The 22,644-nt window shown below is 34.6% G+C and overlaps 3 protein-coding genes across 5 annotated transcripts; 1 reads left to right on the forward strand and 2 right to left on the reverse strand.

Moving 5' to 3' along the window:
• Nucleotides 1-54: 54 nt before the first annotated feature.
• Nucleotides 55-5,843, forward strand: LOC104792698 (uncharacterized). Of its 3 annotated transcripts, XM_010518905.3 has the most exons (17): nucleotides 57-545; nucleotides 1,023-1,125; nucleotides 1,259-1,328; nucleotides 1,416-1,454; nucleotides 1,550-1,667; nucleotides 1,753-1,810; nucleotides 2,383-2,447; nucleotides 2,554-2,560; nucleotides 2,641-2,701; nucleotides 2,895-2,954; nucleotides 3,055-3,074; nucleotides 3,158-3,223; nucleotides 3,615-3,782; nucleotides 4,272-4,529; nucleotides 4,705-4,917; nucleotides 4,992-5,263; nucleotides 5,357-5,843. In XM_010518905.3, exons 1-17 carry the CDS (start codon nucleotides 454-456, stop codon nucleotides 5,496-5,498), a joined length of 1,812 nt encoding a protein of 603 aa, XP_010517207.1. In that variant the 5' UTR covers nucleotides 57-453; the 3' UTR covers nucleotides 5,499-5,843. The 3 variants fall into 3 exon arrangements, with proteins under 3 accessions (XP_087309940.1, XP_010517207.1, XP_087309941.1); XM_087453814.1 differs by lacking the exons at nucleotides 2,554-2,560; nucleotides 3,055-3,074 and having other exon boundaries at nucleotides 55-545; nucleotides 2,383-2,459; nucleotides 2,895-2,960; nucleotides 3,127-3,223; XM_087453815.1 differs by lacking the exons at nucleotides 2,554-2,560; nucleotides 3,055-3,074 and having other exon boundaries at nucleotides 154-545; nucleotides 1,023-1,163; nucleotides 2,383-2,459; nucleotides 2,895-2,960; nucleotides 3,127-3,223.
• An 11,780-nt stretch (nucleotides 5,844-17,623) lies between these two features.
• On the reverse strand, nucleotides 17,624-19,679 carry LOC104792699 (DJ-1 protein homolog E). Its single transcript, XM_010518907.2, has 4 exons — nucleotides 19,398-19,679; nucleotides 18,579-19,049; nucleotides 18,109-18,474; nucleotides 17,624-17,943 (listed from the first exon to the last, which is right to left on the reverse strand). Exons 1-4 carry the CDS (start codon nucleotides 19,578-19,580, stop codon nucleotides 17,764-17,766), a joined length of 1,200 nt encoding a protein of 399 aa, XP_010517209.1. The 5' UTR covers nucleotides 19,581-19,679; the 3' UTR covers nucleotides 17,624-17,763.
• A 1,101-nt stretch (nucleotides 19,680-20,780) lies between these two features.
• Nucleotides 20,781-22,009, reverse strand: LOC104792700 (protease inhibitor HPI). The gene is made up of 2 exons (XM_019246475.2): nucleotides 21,890-22,009; nucleotides 20,781-21,158 (listed from the first exon to the last, which is right to left on the reverse strand). The coding sequence occupies exons 1-2, from the start codon at nucleotides 21,906-21,908 to the stop codon at nucleotides 20,965-20,967; spliced, it is 213 nt and encodes a 70-aa protein (XP_019102020.1). The 5' UTR covers nucleotides 21,909-22,009; the 3' UTR covers nucleotides 20,781-20,964.
• Between the last annotated feature and the right edge of the window lie 635 nt (nucleotides 22,010-22,644).

Raw genomic sequence — 22,644 nt, forward strand, 5'->3', positions numbered from 1 at the left:
AAATTTGACTGTTTCATAAGCTATATATTAAATAAGTTTCCTAAATCATTCAATGTTTTGTTTGCAAATTTTACAATTGACTTTTGCATAAGCTAATAATATACATAAACAAGCATGTCTTAAAACTACGATAACACCCTCGAGAGATAAGTCAAGGACATCTTGTGTTTGGGTCAAATCTTTGGGTATGGTCGTCATTACCCGGTTTTGCTACGAAAGCATAGAATCGAGTGTTCCTCTCTGCGTTTAACTAAGATCTCGTGCAAACCTTCTCTGCGGGTGCACCGATTCGTAACGTACACCCACCTCCCCAGGTTTCCCCAAGATCCCTTCTTCGTCTTCTTCATCCTACAAGTGTAGGTCTTGTCTCAATTCCCTATGTATTGACGACTTCGTAACGGCGAATCGGGGTACATAAAACGGATCGTGTTCTAATCTTTGGTCAAACAATTGATGGAGTTTTCAAGCCGGACCTTTGTTTTCTTCTTCTTCTCTCTCTGTCTCTTGTCGGCCACCTCTCTCTCGATCGAAAATTTTCACCAGGCGTAAGTGTCATTTTCTTTCTTCTCCCTTCTTGTCATTCCCCACCAAGAAGCTCCTCAGATTTGTATTCTTCTTTAGGAGGATTTATCACACAGTTTGGGTCATAAAGTCTTGTCCTTTTTTTTAGTTTCTGGAGTATCGAACAGCATCTTGTAGTTGTAGGCTATGGGAAAAGAAATTACATTGTAGCAATGGATCTCATTATGTAGACTAATCATTGAACCTATGGTTTTTGTTTCGTTGCAATCTGATAGGAAAGAAAGGTTTTTGCTTTTGTGTGTCTTACATTGGAACTCATCAATCATTTTGATAATGTATTATTGTCCATTGCCATATAAGCTGAATGATTAGGTTTGTTATAGCCACATTGTTTGTGGTAGCAAAACATATCTGTGATGGGCAAACACCTTTTGAGTTTTTGTTTTTTTTTGGTGTGGATCTTCTTAATTCCCCAATTGGTCCTTGTTTGCTTAATGCAGTTTTCCTATTGTTGAACCTGCTCCGGGTCATACGAAGCTTCAGCTTAGCAGAGAAGGTTTGGAAGCAATTAGCAGAATTACTACTCCTATTTCTGCTGTTGCGGTATGTGAGAGTGATGTTTGACTCATTATCAATTATTTGTATGTTCTTTCTATCTGAACCTGGTTTTTTTCGGACCAAGATGTTTGTTGCTTTTTTTTTTCTAACTTTTTTTTGCTTGTTGTTCCCTTTGCAGGTGATTGGCCCTTATCGCTCTGGAAAATCATTTCTACTCAATCAGCTTCTTTCCCTTTCCTGTTATGAAGGTGCTTCTTATCTCATACACTTGGGTTCTGCATTTTACTTATATTATTTGGAGCTGAACATTGACTTAATATATTCAATGTCATCAGGTTTTGGTGTTGGACACATGCGTGACACCAAAACAAAAGGTATCTCCCCATTTTCCTGAGGGCAGTATCATCCTTCGATAGCTAATTAAGGTTGAACTCTTTTTGTTTTGAATCCACTGAATCGTTGTATACAGGTATTTGGGTCTGGGGAACACCATTAGAGCTGGAGATTGATGGAGTCAAAACTTCCGTAATTTACCTGGACACTGAAGGATTTGAAAGTGTTGGAAAGTCAAATGTCTATGATGACCGGTACCCACAGTTCAATATATGCACATTTTAAACTCTTGTTTGCCAAATCTCTCTATATCTAATCCATGCCTTTGTCAATTTTCAGGATTTTTGCTCTGGCAACGGTTATGAGTTCTGTGCTTATCTATAATCTGCCTGAAACTGTAAGTTGTCCAACCTCTCTGTTTGTTAGGATTGCTTATGCTTCTAGATACATTATACTTGAACCAAAGAGAGTGAAAGCCTTACAGAGGTTTCTGTATATCATGTCGATTATCATGCCATTACTAAAATCAAAGACTAAAGCGTTAAGACCTAGGTAGTTCATCTTATAGGAGGATTTACCACAAAAGTGAAATAGAGGGTATCAAACAAACCCTTGTGATTTCCAAGGTAGAAATCATAGATACAAATTCTTAAACATTCGTTTGCTATGAGTCTTATGACCAAAAAACATTATTTTGCTTTAGTAACTAAAGCGAATTTGTTAACCTTAGGATTTATAGCCATTCCTCCCTCCCCTGTTAGTCTTTTAATGTTTGTAAAACACAAGCAATGCGGAATAGGGGTTCCAATCATGTTTTGCTTGATTTTCTTTGTGCATGCAAGGTCAAGCAATAGTGAATTCGCTCTTGATTGTATAGTAGGAAGTGTACAAATACGGAAGCGTAACAGAGTAGCTAGTGTTTGAAATAACCTTATAAACATTTCTCTCTCTGATATGAGTTCCCATCAGATCCGCGAAGCTGACATTTCTCGGCTCTCCTTTGCTGTTGAGTTGGCGGAAGAATTTTATGGAAGGTCTGCTTAATTGTACTCTGCATTTCTATTTTTTTAATACGTCTTCCGGCTTCTATGAATACTGACTGGCTTTTATTTTCATTGTCTCATGCAACTCAATTGGCAGAGTAAAGGTACACCCTAACGAACCGCTGATATTCTTGATCCGTGGCAACCTTCACAGCTTCTGTTTCTAATTTTTCATATCTTGTAGGGTGAAGATGTTGCTTTTGAACCGTCAAAGCTTCTGTGGCTTATCCAGCGTGATTTTCTGCGTAAGTGCATGGTTCTTTGACAGCAACATTCATAATATTTCAATATAGACACTTAGACAGTGCTTGAATTCTATGTAATCACTGCCTATTTTCGGTGCCAGTGGTCCTGTGTGACCCATTTCAATATTCCAGTTTTTTCTTTAATTTATGCAAGTGAGTTGGCCATTATTAACACTATTCCAACGTTATGCAGAAGGGAAATCGGTGAAGCAAATGGTGGATGAAGCTCTCAGACATGTCCCTAATGAAGATGGTTAGAGTTCTTTTCTATGCTTTTTACTGATGTCGCCTAGACCATTTCTTACAAGCAGGACCCCTTATTAATTGATTAATTTTGTTTCTTGTGTTTTCAGGTAACAAAAATATTGACCAGGTATGTTGTTCTTTGTTCTGCATCGTACAGGTAATTATCATTATTATCTCAGAAATTATTATTTTCTGTCACTTTTTTTCCAGGTTAACCAGATTCGGGATTCCTTGGCTATAATGGGTGACAACAGTACAGCCTTTAGCTTACCACAGGTAAGAAATTTGTATGTTTTTGCATATTTTCAGCCTTTTTTTTTTCTGAAGAAATACAGAACATGGAACTTTGATAAAAATATGAATATCTTTGTGCATGAAATTATGGCTATCTTTGAAAATCTTTGCTAATTGCGTGCTGATAAATAACTTTTTGGTGTGGTTGTTACCTTTAGTCATGCAACAAAATCCCCATTTTTTAGTGCTTGTGAGTCCTTGAAATATAGTTTTTCCAAAGTTCGGAAACTCTCTTTTTTCTTCCATGTGGAATATTAGATATGACTGTCTGATCTGACTCAGACATGGAGTACTCAGTACTCTTTTCTTTGAGCTAGTATTTTGTTAGGTGGTCTACTTTGTGATAACTTTCTTCCTTGTCTTTTGTATACAGCCTCATCTCATGCGGACAAAGCTATGTGATCTGAAAGATGAGGACCTGGACTCTACTTATGTTGCAAGGCGTGATCAATTGAAAAAGCTTGTTGCTAGTATTATCCGTCCAAAGATAGTGCAGGGGAAAACGCTAAATGGGAAGGAATTTATTTCTTTCCTGGAACAGGTGAGTGTCAGTTTCTTTTCTGTCTGGCTTCATTCTTTGAATTTCTCAGAACATTTCTATGAATGAGTGGAAGTGTGTCGTTGAGAAATCAAAAGGAACAAATGTCTACGTTTATGGTGTTCTTACATATTTTAACAAGTAAATAGACATTTTTTTCTCTTCTCATGGATGGCTGTGTTCCCTGGCTACTGAAAGTTATCGGGGGTAACCTGTTCTTGTTATTTGCATAAACATTGATCGATTACTTTTTTTAATGTGGTCACTGTGATTCATGTTTTCCTTGAACTGTTTGATACTCTTAACATATCAATTTATGAGTGCGTACCTTTTATAAATGATGTACTTGTTACAAATATTTGATACGCATAATTAGTACATATTTTTGATATGTAGCACTAAAATAAGGCTCATATGATTTCTATGATATGCCTTCTATGCTTACTAAATGGTTTCTTGATGTATTCCAATTTTGATTGCTCTACTTTGTAGATATTGGATGCGTTAAATAAAGGAGAGATCCCATCAACAGGATCACTAGTTGAGGTTTTCAATAAAGATATTGTTGAGCGGTGTGTGAAGCTGTACAATGAAAGGATGGTAAGATTGAGGCTACCTATGTCTGAAGAATCTCTCCAAAGTTCCCATGAAACGGCACATAATGAAGCTATTAAGGCATTTGATGCACAGCATTTTGGTAGACAGCATGCAAAGAAATCTGTCGATCAGTTGGATGAACAAATGCAGGAGGTATGAATCCTATGTTAATATGAATTTCTAGTAAGTGGGGATCAGTTGGATCATTTGCATTTTAACTTTTCAGACATTAGCTTAGTGGATAAAAACAAAGGAATGTTTTGGCAGATTTTGGCTGTCTTCTTAAAAAGGATTCCCAAATTTACTTTCTGATACATTTTTGATCCAGGTATACAAGAATTATGTTCTTGCAAATGAATACCAATCATCGAAGCTCTGTGAGACGCTATATACAAAGTGTGAAGATGACATGGACCACTTACAGGCTCTACGACTTCCTTCCATGGCTAAATTTAATGCAGGTTTCGTTTACTGCAACCAAACTTTTGAGCAGAAATGTGTTGGTCCTTCGAAACAAAACTATGAGCAAAGATTAACTAAGGTAATATATATACAAGACTATGTTATGCGGGAAGTAGTGAATTGCAGTTTGACCTCCCTAGATCTTTTGTGCAGATGATGGGAAAGTCACGGTCTTTGTTCATCAAAGAATACAATAACCGACTGTTCAACTGGCTGGTTGGGTTCTCTCTTGTAATGGTGGTTGTGGGGCGGTTTATAATAAAATTCATTTTATTAGAAATGGCAGCGTGGATACTTTTCATATTCTTGGAGACATACACAAGGATGTTCTGGACAGCAGAAGCTCTGTATTACAACCCAGTCTGGCATTTCATAGTTGGGACATGGGAGAATGTCGTGTATAGTCCCGTTCTCGACTTGGACAGGTAACAAAACAAGTCTTGAACAAACTCTGACCAAACTTCTCTCAATCTCTCTGTTCGTCTAAAAAAGTTTTTGTTTGTGTATTTGGTAAATAGATGGGCTATTCCTATAGTGTGCATAATTGCACTTTGTGTGCTTTATTGGCGGTGTTATGGAAAGAGGAAACACGGGGCTCGCTGGCTTCTTCCGATGTACAATAACCAGAAGAATGTCCGAAATAGGGAACGGTCTGAGTAAAAAAAAAACACATTCCTCCTCCCATCCCTTATACTTATAGCATCTTCTCGGGCATGCTCGTTGTTTTTATCATCCGAAGCTCTCTGCCCGTTACTACCAAATTTTTGGACGCAGAAGAATTTCAGAAGAATGAAGAGGATGATTTGATCGATCCAAGTTGGTTTGATTGTACCATTTGCATAGAATGCATTTGTAATGTTTAATTTTAAATTATACATATGATCCGATCTGTTTTAATTTTATACCCTCCCAATCACGGTTAATTTTAGCTAACAACTAACCTTAAGAGTCTGTTTCTATTTTATTTATTCAATTCAAGTTATTATTAATATAGTAGAAAATAAACATCAACAGACTAATAAAATAGAAGGACAAACCACTAGCAGCTAAACATCAATGTCCACCCCAATTCTGCAAGCCAACGTCTTCACAAGAGAAGTGTTGGTTTGTTGATTAAGTAAGGCAGTAACGTCGCATCGCATCAAATCTGTTATTTCAAAAAGGATGAACAAGCAGATGACGACTTGTTCCCTTGTTACTGCAAATAGTGTGGATTCCCCAAGTTGATCTTTAAGAGAGCTAAAAAACACTTAATCTTAGGGAGAGAAGAAGTGATCCGGTAGTCGACTGTTTGGACAAAGATCTTCGTATGTATCAAGAAGAGTACTAGAAGTAGCACCCCAAAAAGAATTGAAGAGCGAGAGATCTTATCAAACCTTTCTAATGGTAATAGTTGAAGCAATTTTCTAACTTTTCGTTTGTAATTAGGGCAGCATCGGGATGGGTTCTCTCTTCCTCTTTATAGAGTATCAATTAATGACCCCGAATTCGATATTAACTGAATCATTTTATACAAAAAAACAAAAAAAGAAGGCAAAAAGGGCCTTCCCTGTTTAAAAAAGAAATGAGAAAAGTAAATATGCCAAAATTTTATCTTAAGAATTTTTAAATAAAATATTCCCAAGCATTCCTTATTTCACTAAAAAAAAATATGAATCTTCCGATTTTAATAAAATTAGGTGTTAAGAAAAACTAGTTCTCTTTATATATAGGAATGGACAAAAGCTTGATTAATCTATTAGTGTCACCATAAATCGGACCACATTAGCCTTTTGAAGAACTTGACCAACTTCTCAGAAAACTCCGGTAGGGTTCCAAACACATGAAAACATACAAACACCAGATACATTAGGACAAAAGACAAGACAAAGAAGATAACCTTCTTATGGACCACCACATATCTCTCATCTGCATCACCCTGTCTTCCTCTTGGTGCTCCCGCTTCTTCTTCTCTCCTCCGGAGGTAGGTCATCTGGCAGTACAGGTAGACCACGCACACAATAAAAAGTATGATATTGGCACACGTTTGCCATAACAATACACATCACATTAACAAGAAAAAGAGTCGGTCAATGGCGCATTAACCAACAATATGCAATATTAATTTATGAGATTCACATTTCTAGTCAGATTTTTGTTATTCCCAAGCATTAATTCCTTATTTCACTAAAAATATGAGTCTCATAATAAAATCTTAGATTTTAATAAAATTTCATAACTAAAGGATTTTTAAAATAATTTTTTTTTTGTTAAGGAAAATATGTAAAAATGTATATAAATCGAATTTTAAATTATTTGAAGCCAGCTATATCTAACCGAACATTAGCTACATGTAAAGTATTTAGTCCACACTAATTAATACAAAATCGTATAATAGCTCGAATTATAATCTTTAGAAAATTTTGTCTAACTTAAATGCACAAACTGCAAACTGATGAGATATATTGAGCGCAGTTAAGTAATTTGCGTAACAAAAGACTCACCAACTAGAATAGCATTAGTCAGACGTCAAATATGTAATAGATGATAGCGCCCAAGAATGCATTGCAAGATAAAACTCATCGGAATAGCTATATACTTTTTCCGTTTCATAATATAAGATGTTTAGAGAAATATTCCGTTTCATAATATAAGATGTTTAGAGAAATATTTTTGTTTCATAATATAAGATGTTTCCGATTTTCTAAGTAACTTTTACATTAAATTTATATTTTATATTATACAAACTTGTTTATAATTGGTTAAATTTTTTAAAAGTAATTATTTCTTAATATGCGTATTTTTACTAAAACATTCTATATTTTGAAACGGATGGAGTATGTGTCTGCTACTCCCACAACGAAATCGTCCACGTTCTGCCCGTTTCGAATCCTCTCTTCCATCGTCCGGTGGAAGAAGTAACTCACGATGCAGAGAGGAACTCCGACGACGACCGCAGAGACCAGAGGAACAGCAGGACTTTGTGAATCCATCCGATTTAGCAGAGCACCCATGAACCCCATCAACATGAAAAAGTAAACGTACGAGAGGCGCAGATAAAAGATAGCTCCCTCACCTCTTCTTTTTGCTATCACATGGATCCCACCATCATCCATGTTCCCACCGTCATCCATTTTTTTCTTTTTTTACTTCTACCGAGATACAACGATTTCTGAGTGAGAATAGTAGAAGCAACTTGGAGGGGCTTTAGGTTAAGGGGCTTTAAGTTAAGGGGCAATTTAGTCACTTTCTAAAAGTTTGGAATAACCTCCAAGTTTGGAGTAACCTCAAGTTGTTGAAAGCTAAGTAATCTAGTTATTTGTGAATCAGATAAATTTATTATTTTTTTTTAAAACAAACAAATATTATGATGACAACTTTTGGTTTGCGATTTTTTTTTTTTTTTTTTTGATAAATACCAGTATATTACTCTTGAGGAGATTACATTTTACAATAGCAGCAGGAGGAGTTACTAGATAATTGATACCGATTAGAAACTAAATTTAGGGAGCTTGAAAGTGTGTAAACCATAAGGTGAGATAGTTTGGTTGAGTAGAGACTTGTTGAGCATGCAATCCTTTTGTTTTTTTGTCAAGTCCCAGGAGTCTTCGTCGCAGCTGCAGCTGTATCTTCTTCTGTATCTGATGCTCAGGACGAATATTGTCAATGTGAAGACGGGAGTTGCGTTCCTTCCAAATCGAGTATATCAGAGCTTGAAAGACCATTTTACATACTATGTTAAGTTTCCTATCTGTGGTAGAATCCTTAACCCAGTTTATAAATTGAACAAAAATTGGTTTGCGGTTTTAGTAAGGAATAAAATGCTGGAGCAAAATCAAAACAGAATCACTAAGTAGAACAAAATAGTTGTTAATAGTATAACAAATTTTGTTTCTATGGTCCTATTTTGTTAATAGTATAACAAAATATAAAACATTAGGTTGGAACAAAAATAACTGAACAAACTAAATAGCAGCTAGCTACTCTTTATCCTTCTCCATTTTCTTGACTTTTGGGAAAAATTATGACTCTACGAGGCTGAGAACAATATATGACTGCACATAAGCTAAAAATATCCCAAAAAATTCTAACACCAAAACGCACCAAAAAGAAAGTAGTTTTGACTCGATCCCAGCGTACAAAATCTGCTATTTCAAACACGATGAACAATCACACGATGACTTGTTCCTTTTTTCACTGTAGAGAGTTTTTGTTCATCAAGTTTTTGTCTAAGACGACTTAGAAAACACTTAACTTTAGGGAAACATGAAGTAACCCACATCGGTCAAGAAATTCGACTAAAATAATCGTCCATAACCAGCCGACCAGTAGATGTAGCAAATTTTGAGGTGACCTAAGAGTTTCCATTGATACAACACGTAAACACATGGCTAAAACCTGCAATAGGGAAAAATAATTATTATATATAACCAAATAAAAAGCAAATATAATTGAGAGATGGTGGAGAGCAAAGTTATTAACCTTTGTAAAGGTCATTGCTGAAGCAATTTTCTAACATTTCTTAGGTCTTCGCATTGGTAATGGTTCCTCAATTCCTCTTTATATAATTATTAATTATGGTGAACACAACATAATGAATTTTTCTATATAAAAAAAAAGGAAAGGAGCCCTTCATTGTTTAAAGAAAAATACCAAAAATATGTTGTCGGTCGTGAATATATAGTTGAAGATTTGGAAAATGTATATTTCGTTTCTTTTCTTACTTTTTTTTCTTTCTTTTTTACATTATTCATGCATCATGCAATGACGGTATGTTTATTGTGCTGTTACCAACTAGGTCACAAAGTAAGATATTTAAAAGACTCCAGCGTGCTTATACATAGTATATGTGAACCAACCATTAAATGAAAATAGAGAGAGCGTGATTAAGCAGACAATTGAATATGTATTGTAATTTTGAATCCAATGTTTGATTCATGAATCGTTGTGCAAACATTCATAAAATATAATCTTCTGTTTTTGTATATTACTTCTAACTCAAAGCATGCATGATGCATTGATCTAACATGGGGTTTCAGTGTTTTTGATTATGGGTTCAAAATTTTTAGTCTGTGTATCCTATGCAAACCAACTCTTTTGTGCGGTTAAAAAGGAGCAGCAACAAATTATGTTGTATGTAATGAATTTATGAAAGCAGAGAGACTTTGTATACCATGTTTGAATTTTTAGCAGACTAAATATGAGATTGACATCATGTACGTGTATGCATTTCGTGCACATGACTTGTGAGTTAACGTCCAGGTCCAGAAAATCTAAAGAACGATGAAACTTTTGTTTACGAAACCTTGGACTATGGAGAGCTTGAGCTCCATGAAGCAGAAGAAGGAGCAGCAACAAATTATGTTGGAATGTTATGAATTTATATGAAAGCAGAGAGACTACAATATAATCGAGATCTTCTTCTTCTTTTTTCCACTTCAGTGGGACATAATTGAACATATAGTATATTACTCAAACCATCTTTTTTATGTTTTTGGTTGCAAACTCTTAGAACATGACAGTGAGACCAAGACCAGTTGATAAATCAGACAAAAAGGCAGGCAGATCCGACAACTTTTGGTTTGCGATTTTAGTAATTAAGGAATAAACAAATATTGATGGAGCAAAATCAAAACAGAATCACGACTAAGTAGAACAAAATAGTTGTTAATAGTATAACAAATTAAAGTAAACATTAACCTACTATATATATATATATTCCATCTTTTTATTCTTTCTCCTTTTTCTTTGAAATTATGAGGACTCCTACAGGCTGAATGAAGATAAATATGACGGTACATAAGATAACAATGTCCCAACAAATTCTAATACCAAAAGGCACCAAAATAAAAGTTTTGGTTTGATCCCAGCGTGCAAAATCTGCTATTTCCAACAGGATGAACAAACATACGACGACTTGTTCCCTAAAGTTTTTGTCTAAGACGATTTAGAAAACACTTAACTTTAGGGAAATATGAAGTAATCCAGTGGTCAAGTAATTTGACAACAATGATTGTCAATAACCAGAGGAGCGCTAGATATTGCAAGCTTTGAGCTGACCTAAGAGTTTCCATTGATACAACACGTAGAGACGTGGCTAAAACCTGATGTAGGGGAAACATAATAATTATATATTGGCAAGACGAACTAAATAAAAAGCAGTTATAATTGGGAGAAGGTGAAGAGCAAAGTTATTAACCTTTGTAAACGTCATTGTCGAAGCAATTTTCTAACTTTTCTTAGGTCTTGGCATGGGTAATGGTTTCAATTCCTCTTTATATATTAATTATGGCGAACACAATACGAAATTAACTGAATCTTTCTATATATATAAAAAAAGGAAAGGATCCTTCGTTGTTTTTAAAAAAGGGGATATATACCAAAAATATGTTACCGGGTTAAGAAGATATATTTGAAGATTTGGAAAACGTATATTTCGTCTTTTCTTTTCTTACGTTGTTTCTTTCTTTCTTTCTTTTTTACATTATTCATGCAAATGCAATATTACTTTAAAAAGGATCATTAATATCGATATAGAAAGATTATATGTTTATTGTGCTGTTACCAACTAGGTCACAATACTAGATATTTCAAAGAGAGAGAGAGAGAATCTTGAGGGAGTATATATGTCCCTAGTAGACAGCTCAGGAAACCAAAAGTTATGTTTCAATGTATAAGCAGACATTTAAAGATCTGTCTTGTAATTTTGAATCCAATGTTGGATTCATGAATCGTTGTGTGCAAACGTTCATGAAATATTCTTCTGGTTTTGCATATTATATTTCTAACCCAAAAGCATGCATTATGCATTGATCAAACTCAAACATGCGGTTTCATAGTTCATGGTTTTGATTAGAGGGGTTCAATAGTTAGACTGTGTATCCTATACAAACCAACTCTTCTGTGCGCACTACAACAAAACACATTGATTTTAGATGGATTTTCTGCCGGAAACAATTCGTAGGAAATTTCTGACAGTTTTCCAACAAGTTTCCGACATATTTCTGAGAAAATTCTGAGGAAAACACGTCTCTCAGAAAACCCTCGGAAATTTATTAATCCATCTGTAATATCTTGGAAATTTCTGACGAAAACCCGGTCGTCGGAATATCCTCAGAAAATTTTCAAAACTTCCGACAGCTTTCCGGGGAACAGAAGACCATTGGTTTATTCTAAGAAATTTCCGACGGATTACTGAGAAATTTGCCATTATGATCCATTCATCCTTGCTTCACAAACAGATCAAGTATGCTACATTAGATATCCATGGGCAACTGAAGCAAACGAACCTTGGATCAGTGTGATGTTAATAAATCCTAGAGGAAGTATTGTTGGGATTTTCAATGATAGTGAACATCAACCTATAAACAAAACTCATTGGGTACCATAGGAGCGGTTGACCACTCTTTAGAAATTTATCTTGTCGTTAATTTCACCAATTTTGTAGATGAAGAGGTTTACGATGATTCTGAGGAAGAGAGTGGAGAACTTTATTTGAGAATGCTTATGATTCGAACAATTCTGAATATTCATCGGATGAAGAAGACAAGAAATAAATTGTATTAATTTTGTATTTTATTCTATTTTCATAATTATATGTATGTATTTATAAAAAACATGGAAATAAATTTTAACTCTTGAATTTTTCATATAATAATTTCATAAATTTAAATTAGCAATTATATATATATATATATATATAATTTAGTATTTATTTGTATATTTATATATTAAATACATTAATATATATATCAGTCACAATATTACAGACGGATAACCAAGGAAACTAATATGGCCTCGCAAATCCGTTGGAAAATTCTTCAGAAATTCTTAAGAAAATTCAGAGGGCTGCCCGAGGGAAGATGAATGTGGTCAGATTAAGAAAAAAAACTCGTTTTCTAAAAAAACCCTCGGAAATTTCCAACGAATTACTGAGGCTTAAACCGCGTCCTCTGAAATCTGTCAGAAAATTTCTTCGCGTCCTCTGAAATTCGTCTGAAATTTCTGAGGATTTCCTAGGGATTTTTATTTATTTGAAGAATATAGTAGTTTTGGTACATCTAATGTGTTGTCTAATATTATAATAAGCCATATTTGACAATAAATTAGATTATAAAGCATTGTACTACAAAAAAATGCAACACTTGAAAGATTACTACATTATCTAAACTTAAGTGTTTATAAGATGATATTAGAGATATAGTTGTTGAAACTTAGTGTAAAGTTATTTGATTTATAAAAACTATGTGAATTTTTATCTATTATGATCCTAAATGTAATTGTGTTGACAATATGTCTTAGTCTAGTTTTAAACAACTCTTAAGATCAATCAATTTTTCTAAAATTGTTATATATAATAAAATCCGTCTGAAATTTCTCGGAAATTTTCGAGGGATTATCAAGGGGTTTTGATATTTCTGACAGAATTCCAAGGGATGTGGACTGTTCCGAGGAATTTCCAAAGTTTGTGTTTTTTCGGTTAAATAAATGGTTGGCTGGCCAATAAATATACATGCAATGATTATGCGACGGATTTTCGAGGGGACCAAAAATTTTCAGACGGATTTCAGAGGGATGGTGAATTTCTGACGGGTTTGCGAAGCGAAAAATAATACCCGCCTATTATTTCATTCACGCGGCAAAACCCTAATTGTTTCCTAGGGATTTCCGACGGTTATGTCCCTCTGAAAGTTTTATATTTATACATGGCCTCACAATTTTTTCTCAGCCGCAACTCCACTGCTAAAATCGTTTGTTGCCCCTCCGTCGGTGTTCTTCTCCTCCCCGTCGATTGTTGCCTTGCCGCCGGTCTTTCCTTCCCTCTGCTAGTCCCTCTGCTGGTGGCCATTTTTTCCCTCCGCTGGTGATCTTTTCCTTCCCTCCGTTGGTGGCCTTCTCCTCTCCTCCGCCGTCGGTCATCTGCTTCCCTTCCACTGCTGGTCATCTGCTTTTCTCTCCCAGTGGCCTCCTTCAACCAGTCACCATCTACAAACATGTGAAATCATGTAAGTTTCATATTTTATTATGATTTTTATTTGTGATCCTTAGTTTTGTTTGTTAATATTTTGTGAGAATTTTTTTTGAATACATTTAACTAGATCTTGATTGGATTTATTAATGAATTAAGGTTCTGATATGGATTTAGATTTTAATTTTAGAAAGAATTTATTTGTGTAGAAATAATTTAGAAAGAATTTATTTTAGAATTAGGTTTTTAAAAACATTTTATTTATTTGTTGATTACTAATTTAGAAGATTTTGATATTAGTTTAAAGATTTTCATTGGATTTAGTTTTGAAGTTGTTATATTTTGGGATTTAGAATAGTTTTGTAAATAAATAAATAAAAATTTATTTGATTACTAAATTATTTAAATTGTGTAGGTTTTTCTTATAATTTTGATATTAGTTTATAGATATTGATTGGATTTAGTTTTGAAGTTGTTATATTTTGGGATTTAGAATAGTTTTGTAAATTAAAAAATACATTCTATTTGATTACTAATTTATTTAAATTATGTAGGTTATTCTTATAATTTTGATATTAGTTTAAAGATTTTGATTGGATTTACTTTTAAATTTGTTATATTTTGGGATTTAGAATAGTTTTGTAAATTTTTAAAAATACATTTAATTTGAATGCTAATTTATTTAAATTGTGTAGATTTTTCTTATAATTTTGATATTAGTTTAAAGATTTTGATTGGATTCAATTTATTTATTTGTTGATTACTATTTTATTAAATTGTGTAGGTCTTATGGAGGAAATGAAGCAAGAAAACCTCAAGATTAAGGAACAATTTATCCATAAGCAAAGAACACTCTCCCAACTTCAAAGTTTCATTTCCTCCCAATTTACTTCAAAGTTTCATTTCCTCCCAATTTACTGGACAATTCATTCCTCCTAATCCTACCTAATTTGTTTTTTTTTTCTAAACTATTTTAATTTTATGAATTTTTTTATTTAGTTGGATATTATTTTGTATGGGGGTGTATATATTTTTTATTAGGATATTTTCAACTATATAGGATGTATATAGTTGGATAAATATTTATTTTCAGCCTTTTGATATATTGTTATTTTATTTATTATTGAAAATTTTATATTTTTATTTATATTTTTTAGATTTTTATATTTTTATTTATAATTTCGTAATTTATATAGAGATCACTCGGAAAGTCTTCGGAAACTCCATTGTCGTCAGAAAGCCCTTAGAAACAAGATCTTTTAGAAATCTCTCGGAAAACTTATCTCTTGGAAATCCCTTGAAAACGTGAAGCCCTTGGAATTCTCTCGAAAGGCTTTTATCCTTGGAATTCCGTTGGAAATCTGAGCTTTTGGAAATTCGTTGGAAGGTAAGTGTTCTTGAAAATCTCTCGATAATTTAGCATCCTTGTAAATCCCTTTGAAATAATTCACCCTTGGAAATCTGTCGGAAATTTCCAACGGATTTCAGACGATTTCTAATTTCCGATAAGCGGTTTCTGAAAATTTTTTATTTTTGATAAATCGTTGGAAAAGGTTGTTTCCGAGAGTTTACCAATGATTCTCTTTCTTGAAAATTGGCTGTTTTCTTGTAGTGGCGGTTTAAAAGAAAAGAAGGGACAGCAGCAAGTTATGTTGGAACAAGTTGCGATTTTTATACATAAGATTTGACATGTGGAACTTTTGCATCACCCACCAACTCACACTTGTACCTACTGTTTTAGAAAGTTAAAAAGTCTAAGCGGCGAAAAGTCCATATTATTTACTATCCCAATTTTATATTGGTGTTAAAACTGAACGGCAATCATGACTTTAATAGTATACTAGATACTTGTATATAGTTTCTGTTCTGCTATATTTTGGTGAATTGGTATAAATATTGGACATTGACTTTGTATATTTCCTCGTACATGTTGAATCTTTACAATTATCCACTTGGCGGGTTTACGATATCCTCGACTATGGAGAACTTGACCTATATGAATTTCATATTCTTGGAGTCCGGATTCTAAAGCATATGGGCTTCAAAAGAGCTTGACGTTTTGATTCCTTTACTTTTAAGAGAAACTTGACGTCTTAAACAATCAAACCATGCGTTTTACTTACAAGAAACTATATTACAATTACATGCTATAGTTACAAGAAACTTGATGTCCTAAACAATCACACCATACTATTTAAGGGAAAAAAAACTAATAAACCTGTATATATATGTTAATCATATGACTAACTTTTCTACAATTTGTATATCACAAGGTCTGCTGTAATTATTTTGCACCTCAAATATTTGTTTTCTTTCGTAATGGTCTACTAATATCTAACTTTCGTTAACCGCTAACTCGCTTTAATTGAACAGATACAATTTTTTTGCTTGTAATATAGTATGCGAAAAAACTAGCTAAGCTAACATAGACTTAGTATATATATAGGATATAAATACTGATCCCTGCCTTAAGTATATATAGGAACACTAATTGCATTCACATAAAACCAGATAAATACATTTACTTATATATATACAAGTTTAGACATCAGTACAAGCTGCACTTTCTGCAACAACCCCATGGAAACAACCGATCACCTGTTTTTCCAATGTTCTTTTGCACACGGTATGGGAGAAGCTCTCTAGAGGTTTGCTCTTGCACAAGTACACTGCAAAATGGCGTGACATCGCAACACTGATTGGTGGAAATGAACTGGATAAGAAATCATGAGTCATCATCGGATACACATTTCAGAACACAATATATCTCCCCTGGAGAGAAAGGAATGATAGACGTCATGGCAACCAACCTTCGCATGGCGGAGAAGCTGGTCAAGCCTATAGACAAAAACGTTCGAAACAGGTTGAGTACGATCAGGAACGAAGAGGATACCACGATACAGATGTGGTTTGCGACAAGATCCTGTTAAGATCATAGCATAATCTTTATAATTTCTCTTGAAATGTTTTGAGAAAAAGTATTTGCTTTGCATTCTAAAACGTTTATTTCTTCTTTAAATATAATTTAACATTAAATTCGAAAAAAGAGTTTAGACATTAGTAATCGTTCGGGGAACGATAATTATTTAATACATGATCACTAACCAACCAATCATACATCGTATATATACAGCTTTCTTTATTCATCCTATTACGCATAGTTACGTAATTATACATGTCTTATAGCCGGTGGTAGGGACTTGGACGACGATACGGTTTCTATCAACCCTAACCATGACCCGGTTGCACCTGAAGTCTCCGGTCACCGGAGTTCCATCCAAAATCACGACAGCATCGACGCTGGTGTTCTCTCTCTCTATCACCGAAGCGCATAGTCTCCATTTGTTCCCACAAGCTCCGGCCACGAGTTCTTCCCTGCATGCGGTCCACGTTAGATCGGTCAATCATTTACGTTTGGCATGTTAGAGATCATAAGCTCATGTTTGGGTAAATCAAAACAAAAACACATCACTTGACTCGACCATGCATATGACATAATAACCTCAATGAAATAAACTTTAAATTCTTATTTTCCTCAATATGATATGGGTGAAACTTCCCCGACTATATGTTTAGGGAGTATATACGTCCCTAGTAGAAGTTTTGTTTCAATGTATAAGCAGAAAATTGAATATGTACGTAATTCTGTCAACAATGTTGGATTCATGAATCGTTGTGCAAATATTCATAAAATATATTTTCTGTTTCTGTATATTACTTCTAACTCAAAGCATGCATGATGCATTGATCTAACATGGGGTTTCAATAACTAGACTGTACGTATCCTACGCAAACCAACTCTTTTGTGCGGTTAAAAAGAAGTAGCAGCAACAAATCATGTTGGAATGTTATGAATTTATGAAAGCAGAGAGACTACAATATAATCTCTCTTCTTCTTTTTTCCACTTCAGTGGGACATAATTGAACATATAGTATATTACTCAAACCATCTTTTTTTATGTTTTTGGTTGCAAACTCTTAGAACATGACAGTGAGACCAAGAGCAGTTGATAAATCAAACAAAAAGGCAGGCAAATCCGAGGCTGATGCTGCCGTCACAAGCTTCCCATCAGTTACACATCCCTTTGATTCAACAGCCTCGCCTCCAGCCACCTTCACCATCACCTTCATCCCCTTCCCACTCGCGCATCGCTTCCCCTACAAATTCATAAAGAGAAACATCTAGTCACCAAGAAATGGCTTACTAGCTAGATTCCACAAGTAGGACTTTATATAAACATTGGGATGCATTCTCTGTTTTGACAGAGCTCATCATATAAAAGTTTAAGCTAAAACCTCCTCCGAAAAGAAAAGACAAGTTACCTTAAGAAGACCAGTGGCTGCAAGAAGCAATTTACCCTGTCCAATAGCTGCAAAAACCTTATCTTTCTCCGCAAACTTCTTTACCAAAGCAACAGCCTTTTCATTCATAACCAACAGCTCAGGTGATCTCCCTCCTGGTACCACTACACAGTCATAATCATCCACACACACATCATCCCACGATGCAGTCACAAAGAAGTTATGCCCACGCTTCTCTGCAGGAATCTGCCGTCCTTCCTCAAGATCATAAACCGCCGTTGCACACACCTCTCCTTTCTTCTTGTTTGGTGTCACTGCATCCACTTTACAACCTAATGCTTGAAGTGCTCTAAACGGTACATTGATCCCATAGTCTTCTACATAGTCCTTAAAACCCCAACAACACAAAACAAAACAGAGTAATGCTCAATGAGTCTTGATGATTCAAAACTAAAGATTAAACATTTTTACTAAGGTATTGAGAAGCTCACCCCAATGAGGAAAAGCACAGAAGCTTGATCCTTCTTCAAGCTCGAGACTCTGGCACCAAGAGATTCAAGCAAAACCTTAATCCCATGACCAAGCGTAGGCCAACCAACCATACTCACAAAGCTCCCGTCTTTAACGCAGTCGGTGATCTCGAACATGCTCTGTATCCCAGTCTGCTGCCACCACTCGCCACCGGAGAGCTCGATCAGAGGCTTCAAGCTTTCAAACGCCGTGCACTTCACACCGCCGGCGAGGACTCCGGCAGCCAGCAGCATAACTTGGCTGTGGCAGCTTGTGAAGATGAGCTTCTTGGACTCGGCGAATCGCGCCACGAGTTCGACGCATTTCTCATCGGCGCTGAGAATCTCCGTGAATCGTCCTCCTGGGATGATGATGACGTCGTAATTCTCGGGTGTGACGTCATCGAAATTGGCGTTTAAGGTCAACTGGTCAACGACCATCTCGGTGTATAGCTTTTATTTAATACAAAAAGATAATATATTATTTAACGAAGATATGTAATTCGAAAATTGGAAATAGGCCAAGTTCTCCATATGAGGATTCTATACAAATAATTATAAATACGTATTTTTTTGGGGTTATAATTATTTGAAAATTTTATTATTTAACAAGATTAAAAAAATTATTATTATTATTAGTAGTATTTAAAAATAATAATAATACAGTACGCCGCCGAGCTTCAAAATATTAATTATTATTTAACGAAGAAACGTAATTCAGAAAAGAATACGTTATTGAATAATTATTAACCAAAAAAAATACGTAATTCGAATTTAATGAAGATTAGTGTAAACTGGAACCTCGAGACCCGAGAAATCGTGGGCAGACATAACGCAGCGATCCCCAGCGGTGCGGTTGGGTGAAACGCAGTGAACGGTAACGCCAAACGATTGGAGGATGTAGAGAGGAACTATCGTCTCGTAGGCTTCCATGTAGTCTCCACATAACAGCAAAGCTGATTTCTGAACCGTCGTCGATCCCATTTTGCTTTAAATGTTTTTGAATAAGACAATGTAAGTAGAACTAATCTGTTTTTATACATATGATTTGACATGTGGTACTTTTGCATCACCCACCAACTCACTCCTTGTACCTGCATTTTTAGACACTTTCAAAGTCTAAGCGGCGAAAAGTCCATATTACTTACTATCCCAATTTTATATTGGTGTTATAAACTGAACGTCAATCATGACTTTCAATGGTATATAGTTTTGGTGAATTGGTATACTTGAAGAAATGGACATTGACTTTTTATATTATATTGAATCTTTACAACTATCCACTTGTGTAATATAATATTTTTGGTAGATTGAATATGGTCTCGACATCATGTATGCATTAATTTAATTTAGTGCACATGACTTGTGAGTTGACGTCCAGAAATTCTAAAGAATAATGAAACTGTTGTTTACGAAATCTTGGCATATATGGAGAGCTTGAGCTACATGAATCTCATGTTCGAGGAGTCTGGATCTAGAGAATATGGGATACAAGGAGCTTGGACAGGGGGAGTATTGAGTTACATGGAATTTGGATTGCATGAAGCATGTGTACATGGAATTTAGTCGTGGAAAGGTTTGGGTTACGGCAAGCTTAGGTCACAAACAAATCTAGACTATATATGGGGAGTTTGGTATGCTATGAGCGTAGGTTGAGGTATGCTTGGAATGTGGAGAGTTTATTCAATAAACTAGAACCTAGATGACTTTGGAGAGCCCTGAAATATGGACAATCTTGTATATATGTAGAATGATTGGGTTATGGAGAGCCTCTTGATTAACCGCGTTTACATTATATATAACACATGTCAAGTTTTGATTCCTTTACTTTTTATGAGAAACTTGACGTCCTAAACAATCACACCATGCATTTTAATTACAAGAACAACCTTGACGTCCTAAACAATCACACCATACTATTAAGAAAAGAAAAACATCTTATAAACTTGTACATGTTTATCATATGACTAACTTTTCTACAATTTGTATATCACAAGGTCTGCTGTAATTTATTTGCACCTCAATTTTTTGTTTTCTTTCGAATGGTCTGCTAATATCTAACTTTAGTTAACCGTTAACTCGCTTTAATTGAACACAAACAATTTTTTGCTTGTAATATAGTATGTGAAGCAACTAGCTAACATACTATATAGGATATAAATACTGATCCCTGCCTTAAGTATATGTAGGAACACTAATTTCATTCACTTCAAACCAGATACATACATTTATTTATTTATATTAAGTTTAGACATCAGTAACCGTTCAGGGAACGATAATTATTTAATACATGATCACCAACCAAGCACACATCGTCTATATATCGCTTTCTTTATTCATCTTATTACGCATAGTAATTATACATGTCTTAGCCGGTGGTAGGGACTTGGACGACGATACGGTTTCTATCAACCCTAACCCTGACCCTGTTGCACCTGAAGTCTCCGGTCACCGGAGTTCCATCCAAAATCACGACAGCATCGACGCTGGTGTTCTCTCTCTCTATCACCCTAGCCGCATAGTCTCCATTTGTTCCCACAAGCTCCGGCCACGAGTTCTTCCCTGCATGCGGTCCACGTTAGATCGGTAAATCATTTACGTTTGGCATTTTAGAGATCATAAGCTGATGTTTGGGTTAATCAAAACATAAAACACATCACCATGGGCCATGGCTTGACCCGACCATGACATAATAACCTCAATCAAATAAACTTCAAATTCCTATTTTCCTCAAAATGTTAGCTATAAAGTATTTTCGAACATATATATTTATTTTCTATTTTAATCCACACTAATACAAAATCATATATTAGCTCGTATATATTCTTCGGAAACTTTTGTCTAAATAAATTGCGCAAGCTGCAAACTTAGATATATATTTGGGGCGCAGTTAAGTATAGTCTGCGTAACAAAAGTTATGTCTTATGTTTGAAATCAAAATTTCATTGTCTTTGAGTTACGCGTCTGCCATATTTTCCTTGTTACATGGCACGTGCATGGTGAGAAAAGGAGCGGTTAGTTAATTATAAGAACACATTAGCTTAGAAACAAATGGAACATTTTTTCCTTCTTTCTTTTTTTTCTTTACCAAAAAAATAAAAGAAGAGAGTATTGAACAAACAAACAAAAAGAGAGAAAATCGGATTTATAGTAAACTTCTGAACTAAATAGAGAGTATATTAGTATTAAACAATTGTATGATTTGATTTAAAAGAGAAAAAGAATCGATCAAAGCCGCAATAACATCAATTAATTAAGAAGTATGAACTATACAAACAAACCAAAAAACTTACCAGGACATTCGGACGACATTTTTCTTCCCTTCTCTTTTTTTTTTCTTCTTAATTCTGTAGTTGTGATGTATTTGGCTATAGCGTTTAGGACTTTTAAGTCCCCAATTTATAGAGTCGGATACGTAGATGTTGGTGTCGGTGTCGTCGGTGAGGTTGTAGTATATATTCAAAAGTCAAAACTTTGACAAATTAAACCACCCTTTCACATTAATAATTTGTTTGGTAAAAGCTTTGACACTTAATTATATTTTTGTAAAGCTTTGAAAAATATAAGTATAATCGATATTCAAACCTTATCGAGAGAACAAGATAAACCTTATCGAAATTGTATAACTAAGGTTTTCTAAGGCAAAGACAATGTCGAAATCTTTGAAAAACAAATGAAGGTGAAAACAATGTTATGAACGCTGACGAGATTCTGTTTATATACATATGATGTTGCATTTGATCTTATCTATCTGATTTTCACTTAAAAACGTTTTTAACGTTTAAAGAAAAAAACAATATCCAAAATCATTTGATGTTGCAACTCTTTATTAGTATCAAATTTTGTGAAATTGTCACTTAGCCAGATGAAATGACGGAAAGTGTCCTACAGAAAATTCAAAACTTATATATGTCAATTTATGTAGAGGTATACGTAACTTTGACAAACAACAATAATTAAAACTTTAGTCATAGTTAATATTCAATCTAATATGATTGACATATTCGAAGTTAGCATTTAATTAGTGTTTCTAGCTGCTTATCTATGC

The sequence above is a fragment of the Camelina sativa genome, chromosome 6 (genome assembly GCF_030686135.1).
Source record: "Camelina sativa cultivar CO46 ecotype springtype chromosome 6, ASM3068613v1".
In the NCBI taxonomy this organism is placed as follows: domain Eukaryota; kingdom Viridiplantae; phylum Streptophyta; class Magnoliopsida; order Brassicales; family Brassicaceae; genus Camelina; species Camelina sativa.